Source organism: Dendrobates tinctorius, unplaced genomic scaffold, assembly GCF_039654945.1.
Source record: "Dendrobates tinctorius isolate UK_male_01 unplaced genomic scaffold, ASM3965494v1 ptg000069l, whole genome shotgun sequence".
Taxonomy (NCBI): domain Eukaryota; kingdom Metazoa; phylum Chordata; class Amphibia; order Anura; family Dendrobatidae; genus Dendrobates; species Dendrobates tinctorius.
The window spans coordinates 30970415-30981788 of record NW_027361737.1 but is presented as its reverse complement, the minus strand read 5'-3'; the positions used below and the strand labels follow the sequence as shown (position 1 = coordinate 30981788).

The 11374-nt window shown below is 42.0% G+C and overlaps 1 protein-coding gene across 1 annotated transcript in view; it reads right to left on the bottom strand.

The window, feature by feature from the left end:
* Positions 1-537: 537 nt before the first annotated feature.
* Positions 538-11374, bottom strand: part of LOC141095330 (G-protein coupled receptor 35-like) — a 44973-nt gene continuing 34136 nt past the window's right edge. Inside the window, exon 4 of the mRNA XM_073581301.1 lies at positions 538-1990. Coding sequence (XP_073437402.1) covers positions 1041-1990 — 950 coding nt within the window. The 3' untranslated portion in view covers positions 538-1040. The remainder of the gene's footprint in view (positions 1991-11374) is intronic.

The following is an 11374-nucleotide window of genomic DNA, read 5'->3' as shown; positions in this document are numbered from 1 at the left end:
GTTTTACATTAAGATGGCAATATGGTAATAATAACCCTTTAACTTACCAGAAGTCTCATCAATATCTCATCAATAGATCTGCCTTAATAAATGTGCAATTTTGATTCATAAACTCTGATAATAAATAGTACTAATAGTCAAATAACTAACTATTAGTACTCTACCCGACCTATTTCTACAGTATGTACATGGTCCTACATGAAAAAGGAATCTTGCATTTTCTTTACGCCATCTAAAATGTATAAAATCTGTAAACCTGAATCACCAATTAACAGATAGTGAATAATATTGTGCTTATGTTTCGTGGCACAGTAAAATAGCTAATCTACTACCTGGTAAATTTTACATTTGTCGTTCAAACAAAAGATATGAGAGATGAAAATGGCAGATTCTTCTTTCCCATGACATGAGCGGAGGAGATTTGCGAGGAACCCATACATATAAAATAGCCAGCTGGTCATGTTGGGTAATGTTGAGTTTTCTCTTATCGTGTACAAGCACATTTCGTCTCAGAATATAAAATTACAATATATCACATTGTGTGCATTTAAAAGATGCTACTGTATTTATACATATTCTACATGTCACAAATTGGAATAAAAAAACACTGTTTAGAAATAAATAAGCAAAAAAACTCATAAATTAGCAAAATATTTACATAAAGGGTAACTAAACCTTCAGCAGATTTTCTTACATGCTGCATGTGCTTTAATTTCTTGAAGATCGGTGGTAGTCTGGGTCTTGAGACCTCCACCAATTAATCAAAAGTCCTCTGAGAAGTGTGCGGCTCAGCAGGCAGGACACATATCTCCTACCTGAGTACGCATGCAAAAGAAAGCATAAGCTTTGTATGTCCTTGTATAGGAGTATAGTAGGACGTTTGGTGGTACTATATTAGATAATACCTGTCGAGTCCTTTAAGTAATAAGGCTATGTAATAGAATGGTGGAGGTTTGGGGTTTTGGGAGGGTTAAGGGACCTGATAGGTTCCCTTTAAATTCATAAACCTTTCTCTGCATTCCAGACACAATCTTTCACATCTATATGCTTGACTCATTTGTTTGGTCCTGGATTAGTTGCTTCTTAAACCTTGGAAACAATGAGGCCTTTTCCCAGAATTCCTTTGCCACAAAGTAATAGCAAATGCTATCAAGACAGCAATTTAGGTCACTAAGGCCTTGTGCGACATGGACAAAGTCATTAATCGACTTCAAAAGTACACAATTTGCACTTATGGATTCAATGACAAACCTTATAATATTTCCAATACTAAGGGGCAGGAAGCAAAGCAAAAAGATCGCCAGATTTGTTTTTACTATGCTGATGGTTTTCTCAATGTTCTTTTCTTCATTCATGCACATTTTCTCCTTCTTCTTTAGAGTCTGTATGATTTGTGTTGAGCAAAAGATTAGTATGACCATTGGGATACATGACCCAAAAATAGTAAAATACAAAGCTCTCTTCAAAGGTTTTGGGCTCACTTTTCGGAAGCACATTGATGAATCTCTGAACTGTACATCTGTTCCAAGCTCAAGGTAAAGACGTGTTGCAATAAAAAGTAGCCAGTAAATCCCACAAGATAGTGCTGCCTTTTTTGGAGAGCGTAAGGTTCTTGCTCTCATTGGAAACTTTATAGCCACATATCTATCTATAGATATCAAAGTGATAACAGCAATGCCCATGTATGTGTTTAAAAAATAAGAAAAACGAAGAACATCACAAAATGATTTTTCAAAAGGGAATAGATGCTGAGTGGTATAGATGCGGAAAGGGAGAGTAAAGAGAAGGCAGCAGTCACTAAAGAGAAGGTTCATCATGAATACTCTTGTCTCGGTCCACTTCTTCATCTTAAAGCAGAAAACCCAGACAGCAAGCGAATTGAATATCGTTCCAAAAATAAATACACACGTAAGTAGCGTCATCAAGAAGATTTCTACTTTCGGATTCCTTGTCTTCATGATTGCAAAGCAGTTTGTGCTGTTATAATTGCCTGCAATATAAAAAAAAATAAAATTAGTGCAATTGAAACTATTGTCCACTAAGTTCATCCAGGGAAGGGGGTAGAATAAGGATAAAAGAAATATAAGGGGAAAATCTTAGAACTATTTTTCCTATTGATTGAGAAGAAAGCAGAAAATTAAAAATGCACACAACAGTCATCCGTATAGTTCTGTCTTGTTTATTAGACTGGAACAACATTTATTCAAGAAACCTAAACATTTACATAAGTGTAGCCTTAATTGAAGCCACTAACTATTCCTGCTAAAAACCACTTCCTGGTTTTATTGCAAGCCTTTAAAACTGTTGTGATAAACATAGAATCATGGAATCATAGAATGTTAGAGATGAAAGGGACCCCGATTCACTAAACCATCTCATATAGTTTATCTGTCCAGCTTCTGTTTGAAGACTTCCATTGAAGCAGGACTCACCACCTCTCGTGGCAGCCTGTTACACTCATTGCTCACCCTCACTGTCAAAATGTTTTATATAATATCTAATCTATATATTCTTCCTTTCTGTTTCATTCCATTGCTTCCTCCTCCTCTCACCTTCCCCTTACTGTTGGGGTCCCTCAAGGATCGGTTCTAGGCCCCCTCCTCTTCTCCTTGTACACTGTCCCTATTGGTCAAACAATCAGTAGATTTGGTTTCCAGTACCATCTCTATGCTGATGACACCCAATTATACGCTTCTTCTCCTGACATCACGCCAGCCTTTCCAGAAAACACCGGCGATTGTCTAAACGCTGTGTCCAACATCATGTCCTCACTATATCTGAAACTGAACCTGTCAAAGACTGAACTCCTGGTGTTTCCTCCCTCTACTAATGTACCTATACCCGACACTGCCATTTCTGTGTGTGGTTCCACTATTACTCCCCAGCAGCAGGCCCGCTGTCTTGGGGTCATACTTGATTCCGAGCTTTCCTTTGCCCTCCACATTCGATCACTGGCTCGCTCTTGTCATCTGCACCTCAAAAACATTTCTAGAATTCGACCTTTTCTTACTTTTGACTCTGCAAAAACTCTTACTGTTTCTCTTATTCATTCTCGTCTCAACTATTGTAACTCTCTTCTAATCGGTCTCCCTCTTACCAAACTCTCCCCTCTCCAATCTGTCTTGAATTCTGCAGCCAGGATCATATTCCTCACCAATCGTTACACCGATGCCTCTACCTTGTGCCAGTCATTACACTGGCTACCCATCCACTCCAGAATTCAGTATAAACTTATTACCCTCACCCACAAAGCCCTCCATGGCTCAGCACCACCCTACATCTCCTCCCTTGTTTCAGTATACCACCCTACCCGCGCCCTCCGTTCTGCTGATGACCTGAGGTTAGCATCCTCAATAGTCAGAACCTCCCACTCCCGTCTCCAAGACTTTACACGTGCCGCGCCAATTCTTTGGAATGCACTTCCCAGGTCAATACGATTAGTCCCAATCCCCACAATTTTAAGCGTACCCTGAAAACGCATTTATTCAGACTGGCCTATCACCTCCACACATTAACCTAATCTATCCCTGTGTGGCACAGCCAAAAGTTTTACCATAACCAGATTCCCCGCATCATGTTCCCACATGCTTTATGCATCCATTAGCCCTCTGCATCCGTACTGTTACACACTTAACATTACGGCTGGTCCATACAATCAGGGCAACTGTTACCACCCACCTTTCGTGTCTACCTCTTTCCTCATAGACAGTAAGCTTGCGAGCAGGGCCCTCACTCCTCTTGGTATTTATTATAATCTACTGTATGGGATTATTGTTATGCTGTAATGTCTATTGTCTGTACAAATCCCCTCTGAAATGTAAAGTGCTGCGGAATATGTCAGCGCTATAAAAACAAAATGTATTATTATTATTATTATTATTATTATTATTATTATGTGCAAATGAGAATAAGGATGATACCTCTACACTGTGACATCTCTTTAGATATTTGTAGACAGCTATTAAGTCTCCTCTTAGCCTTCTTTTTTGCAAGCTAAACATACTCTCCAGTCTGTTCACCATCCAGGTAGCTCTTCTGTGAACTTGCTCCACTTTTTCAATGTCTTTTTTAAAATGTGGTGCCAAGAACTTGGCACGGTATTCCAAATAAGGTATTATCAAGGAAGAGTAGAGTGGAATAATTGACGTTCACATGATTGGTCCTGTAGACTGTGAGCCCTCGCGGGCAGGGTCCCCTTTCCTTATGTACTTGTGTGTCCCTTGTCTTACACATGTTTACTATACTTGTCTATATTTCCCCTTTTCACATGTAAAGCGCCATGGAATAAATGGTGCTATATAAATGCATAATAATAATAATAATACTTGGTCGTCTATGAAAACTGGAAAACAGACTTTTCTCTGAGGAAAACCTTTCTCTAAAGTTACAGTCTATTTTGCCTTAAAAGTATGTGCCATTTATATACTTATTTATCATGTTTCTTCTAAGGACAAAATTGAAATGTATGCATCCTTACCACTAGCATAGCTACTAGGGGGCCAGAGGGGTCCATTGGACCCGGGCCAAGTCAAATGCAGGGGCCCACTGGGAGACATGGCCAGTATCTGAGGTGTCAGGGAGAGAGCAGCACAATGCCGGCTCCCCTGTCTGACAGACTGCACAGCGGCAGGTTGCAGAGCCTGTCCGTGCAGTGAACAGTGCTGCTGTTTCACAGGTAGAGCTATTTCCTGTCTGGCAGCAGCGTGCAGGTTCTGATTGTCTCAGCCACACTGGGTCCTAGTGCCCTCTGTGTGCATTAAACTGGACACTTCCTGGTCCTGCCTCAGTCATTACTTGCAAGTTTCATCGGTAAGTGGGGATGGAATTTATTAAATTCATTCAACTTAGGCATGACATAGTCACTGTGGGGTGAATGTGAGAGGATGGGGGTATTGTGGGGGATAGGGCACTGGGGGGGTTAACGTGAGAGGATGGGGATATTGTGGGGAGGGGGAACAGAGCACTGGGAGTGAATGTGAGAGGATGAGAGTACTGTGAGGCAGGGGGACAGGGCACGGGGGGGTGAATGTGAGGATGGGGGTATTGTGAGTGAGGGGGAACAGAGCACTGGGGGTGAATGTGAGGATGGGGGCATTGTAGGGTAAGGGGTACAGAGTACTGAGGGGTGCATGTGAGAGCATGGGCTGTCGGGGTGTGGGAGGTGGATAGAGGGAGGTAGAGGATGTTTTTTTACTTGTGAGGTCATTTTACTTTAATAATAGATTAATATTTCAGTATTAGTATAACAAGAATAAGTATTAGTATAATGTAGGGAAGGTGACCTGACGGGTGGATGGACTTGTCAGACTAGAAAGAGAAGGGTTGCACACTTTTTACAGATATCAGATATGACAGTGGGGAAACAGCTAGGAAAGTGTAGATGACGTGCAGTAACTTGGGTTGACCACAAGATGGCAGGGAGGAGTCTGAGTTCAGGACTTGACAGCAGTTTAGGGCTTTAGAAACCGTTGGTCATGGGGGGCGGAGTTACGGGGAACCGGGAAAGATATAAATTTGACAGGAGGGTTCCAGAAAGTTCCAGTCCCCGGGAGGAGCTCAAGAGACAAGAAGTCTGTGACAATTGGAGTGTTGTGAGGAGAGCTAAACCAGTGGACTGAGGAGAAAGGAAGTCAGGGGGGTGGTCCTGACACAAAGTGCCGCAGTACAGACGAGGCCCCGGGGGAAAACATACCGAATTAAGGACGACAACAGATCAGTAAAATTGCTGTTGGTGTACAGGCCTAAGGCGGCCACAGTGGCTGAGCTGTCAAGAACGTCACTAAGTTTGAAAAAGGGATGGTACGTATATTTATGTCTCTAGTGCAAAGTACGGTGTGTGTAACAGGGCCTAGAAACGGAGGGCCGTGAAAAGGATTGCGGTGTATTGCTGGGGCCGTCAGACGGACGGCGAGAAATATTCTTGGACCTGTTGCACCCGAAAGTTGCCTCAATCTTGTGTCTGTTACGTCACTGTGCGGTATACAGAGGGACCACCCCCCAGTCCGGCCCACGACCCTACATAAGGTCACAGACAGACGGCCATATAACTCATGTGAGGATCGCACCGCAATCCTCGGATTGGCCGATACCTCTCCTGACATGGGCGTGATGGATTACAATGCAGCTGTCACACTCAGGTGTGGAGAGCTGACGGTCAGTCCGAGGATTGCGATGCGATCCTCGCACGAGAAATATGTCTGTCTCTCTGCCCCCTAACAAGTATAACCATACAGTAACCACAGGCTGAATTTTATTTAATAATTTAATAATAAGCAATGTATTATTATGATAAAGTTATTAAAGGCTCAGATAATTTTCTGCAGTCGCTCTGAGACTACAGACCGCAAAATCATGATGGGGTGTGCCTGCCGCCATGAGACCCCAAGACCACTGGTGTGATCAGGCGGTCATGCGACCACATTTGCTACTACGTTTCTACTAGATAAGTTTGACTTCATTCAATAGAAGATAATTGGGAGAAGCCGAAAGAGTCATCACACCACCCCCTGCTCACATCAGCGATGCTGGGGCCATTACTACTGTACATAGGAGGACTCAGTTAAATATTAAGTGGGCACTTAAGAAGCATTATTATTTATAGGGGCACCAGTAAGGTAACTACTGGGTGGCAGTTGATGCTGAGTCGGCTTTCAGTCAGTGCCAGGGTGAGGTTACAGCCTATACACAGAGCAGTGACTGAAACCATGCCAACGCAACCCTTATGACTGGAAGACTAAGCCTTCCGGGAGGAACAAAGTTAATTTCCTCCCGGAAAAGGGGCTCTTAGTGCGGGCGACACAAAGTGTCAGAATGCTAATAACTATTATACTGTGTATTGGAGGAGCAGTGGTAACATCATTATGTATATAAGGGAATTCTAGGGGACATTATACTGTATGTACAAGAGCTGCAGACCCATCATACTGTATATAAGAGAGCTGTGGGCCTATCAAACTGTGTATAGGGGAGCTGTGGAATTATCATATGGTGTAGAGGGAAGCTGTGGGCCCAGCATACTGTATATAGGAACTCAGGGGACATTATAAAATGTTAAATGGGCACTTAAACATTAATGTTATATGGGCTCTCAGTATTGTGACCATCAAAGTTGCACATGGAGTATTATTATTTTCGAGGGACAAAATTTGGAGGGCACATGCTCAGGAAATTAATATTTTCTAGGGACAATTTTACCATCTAGAGAGCACAAAGGAGGCATTATTATGATGTAAGGGGCACAGTGGTGGCATTACTATGTGGAGAAGTAAGAGGTGCCGTTATTGTACCACACAGTAGGTGCAGTAATAGAGACACATACGACAGCAGGGGCTCAGTATTGGGGTATCGGCAGAATGAGGGAAGAGTTTGTGCAGGTTGGGAATACATTTGCACATGGAAACACGAGAAGCAATGGCATGAAACTGAAAGGTAGAAGATACAGATTACATATTAGAAAAAAACTTTTTAACAATGAGGGTGATCTATGAGTGGAACAGGCTGCCACAAGAGGAGGTGGTGAGTTCTCCTTCAATAGAATTGTTCACACAGAGGCTGGACAGACATCAGTCTGAGATGATTTAGGGAATCCTGCATTGAGCAGGGGGTTGGACACGATGACCCTGGAGGTCCCTTCCAACTCGAACATTCTAGGATTTCATGATTCTACATGTGAATGGTGCTGGAAATGTGAGAAGTAAGATGTGTCTTTGTTGTAATCTCTGCAGATGAGTCCTGGCTGGAGAAGTTGGCATGTCGGTCTGGGCCAGATGGAAAAGACGGGAAAAGTGAACGACTGTATCAGAAAGATCGTCATCTGTAAGCCACCCTTTATAACTGTGCAGTAATCTCTATATGTCCTGCAGGACTGGTATCTACCACTATATGTCATCATATGGCGGTAATATCAGTGCTGGTCTTTGTATAGACTTTTATTTTCAATAACAGTGCGGTCATCGACTGAGGTTCCCCTATACCACCGTAGTTATAATCATGGTTACCTGGTTAGGGGCCACAGGCAGACACAGACAGAAAGGGCCCCTGTGCAAGAACAATATACAGTGGGGCAAAAAAGTATTTAGTCAGTCAGCAATAGTGCAAGTTCCACCACTTAAAAAGATGAGAGGCGTCTGTAATTTACATCATAGGTAGACCTCAACTATGGGAGACAAACTGAGAAAAAAAAATCCAGAAAATCACATTGTCTGTTTTTTTTTCATTTTATTTGCATATTATGGTGGAAAATAAGTATTTGGTCAGAAACAAAATTTCATCTCAATATTTTGTGATATATCCTTTGTTGGCAATGACAGAGGTCAAACGTTTTCTGTAAGTCTTCACAAGGTTGCCACACACTGTTGTTGGTATGTTGGCCCATTCCTCCATGCAGATCTCCTCTAGAGCAGTGATGTTTTTGGCTTTTCGCTTGGCAACACGGACTTTCAACTCCCTCAAAAGGTTTTCTATAGGGTTGAGATCTGGAGACTGGCTAGGCCACTCCAGGACCTTGAAATGCTTCTTACGAAGCCACTCCTTCGTTGCCCTGGCGGTGTGCTTTGGATCATTGTCATGTTGAAAGACCCAGCCACGTTTCATCATCAATGCCCTTGCTGATGGAAGGAGGTTTGCACTCAAAATCTCACGATACATGGCCCCATTCATTCTTTCATGTACCCGGATCAGTCGTCCTGGCCCCTTTGCAGAGAAACAGCCCCAAAACATGATGTTTCCACCACCATGCTTTACAGTAGGTATGGTGTTTGATGGATGCAACTCAGTATTCTTTTTCCTCCAAACATGACAAGTTGTGTTTCTACCAAACAGTTCCAGTTTGGTTTCATCAGACCATAGGACATTCTCCCAAAACTCCTCTGGATCATCCAAATGCTCTCTAGCAAACTTCAGACGGGCCCGGACATGTACAGGCTTAAGCAGTGGGACACGTCTGGCACTGCAGGATCTGAGTCCATGGTGGCGTAGTGTGTTACTTATGGTAGGCCTTGTTACATTGGTCCCAGCTCTCTGCAGTTCATTCACTAGGTCCCCCCGCGTGGTTCTGGGATTTTTGCTCACCGTTCTTGTGATCATTCTGACCCCACGGGGTGGGATTTTGCGTGGAGCACCAGATCGAGGGAGATTATCAGTGGTCTTGTATGTCTTCCATTTTCTAATTATTGCTCCCACAGTTGATTTCTTCACTCCAAGCTGGTTGGCTATTGCAGATTCAGTCTTCCAAGCCTGGTGCAGGGCTACAATCTTGTTTCTGGTGTCCTTTGACAGCTCTTTGGTCTTCACCATAGTGGAGTTTGGAGTCAGACTGTTTGAGGGTGTGCACAGGTGTCTTTTTATACTGATAACAAGTTTAAACAGGTGCCATTACTACAGGTAATGAGTGGAGGAAAGAGGAGACTCTTAAAAAAGAAGTTACAGGTCTGTGAGAGCCAGAAATCTTGATTGCTTGTTTCTGACCAAATACTTATTTTCCACCTTAATATGCAAATAAAATGAAAAAAAAACAGACAATGTGATTTTCTGGATTTTTTTTCTCAGTTTGTCTCCCATAGTTGAGGTCTACCTATGATGTAAATTACAGACGCCTCTCAACTTTTTAAGTGGTGGAACTTGCACTATTGCTGACTGACTAAATACTTTTTTGCCCCACTGTATAATCCCTTTGCAGCCCAGGAGCAAAATTGTACATTTTTTGGAGGTAGAAATGGGCCCCCTTACCTCTCGCACCCATGTGTGGCTATGCAAGTTGCACCAATGATATGTACTCCTGTTAGGGGCCCACTCAGATGTTTCGCCCAACCTAAGCTGAACCCCTAGCTACGCCTCTTATCCTTACCTTTTTTTAAATTTCATACTGAAGCAAATTTTAGGGGTGAGGTCGGAGGTGGAGAGAGACAGTGCTAACTGCCTGGTCTGCAAATAAAACCTTCTACAAATTGAGGTTCTGTCATATCTAGGGACACTGGTTTACATTAGAATTATAAGACATAATTTATATTAACCCCTTCATCCCACAAGCCTGTTTTCACCTTCATGACCCCGCAAAATTTTACATTTCTGACTAGTGTCCCTTTATGAGGTAATAACTCTGGAACGCTTCAGTGGATCCCACTGCTTCTGAGAAAGATTTTTCAGGCCACATTGTACTTCTTGATACTAGTAACATTTCTTTGATATGCCTTTTGATTATTTGTGAAAAAAAACAGAAATTTGGCAAAAATGTTTCAATTTTTAAACTTTCACTTTTTATGCCCTTAAATTTGAGTTATGTCACACAAAATAATTAATAAATAACATTTCCTGCATGTCTACTTTACATCAGCACAGTTTTGAAGCTTTTTTTGGTTAGGAAGTTACAAGGGTTAAAAAGTTCACCAGCAATTTCTCATTTTTTTCAACAAAATTTACAAAACCATTTTTTAGGGACCACATCACATTTGAAGTGACTTTGAGTGATCTATAGGACAGAAAATACCCAAAAGTGACACCATTCTAAAAACTGAACCCCTCAAGGTGCTCAAAACCACATTCAAAAGTTTTTTAACCCTTCAGATGCTAGGCAGGAATTTTTAGAATGTGAAAGGAAAAAATGAACATTTAAGTTTTTTTCACAAAAATTTTACTTTAGAGCAAAATTTTTTTGTTTTCACAAGGATAGCAGGAAAAAATGAACCCAAAAATTTGTTGTGCAATTTTTCCTGGGAATTTTGATACCCCATATGTGGTAGAAAATTACTATTTGGGTGCATGGCAGGGCACGGAAGGGAAGGAGCACGTTTGGAGAGCCCTTGATGTGCCTGAACAGTAGAAACCCCCCACAAATGACACCATTTTGGAAACTAGACTCAGGGAACTTATCTAGATGTGCGATGAGACCCTTGAACCCCCAGGTGCCTCTCATATTTTTTTGCACCAAATTTTGCACTTTCACAAGGGCAACAGGAGAAATTGCATTGTAAAATTTGTTTGGGGTACACCAATATCCCATATGTTGGGGAAAATACTGCTTGGGCACATGGCAGGGCTTGAAAGGGAAGTAGCGCCATTTGACATTTTGAATGCAAAGTTTGCTGGAATAATTAACGGACACCATGTCACATTTGGAGAGCCCCGGATGTGCCTAACAGTGGAAAACCACTAAAAATGACCCAGTTTTGGAAAGTAGTGCCCTTAAGGAATGTATCTAGATATGTGGTGAGCACCTTCAACCCCCAGGTGCTTCATAGACATTTATAACCTAGAGCTGTAAAAATTGAAAAAAAAAATTCACAAGGGTAATGGGAGAAAATAGACCCCAAAATTTGGTGTGCAATTTCTCCTGAGTATGCTGATATCCCATATGTAGTCGAAAACTACTTTTGCACAG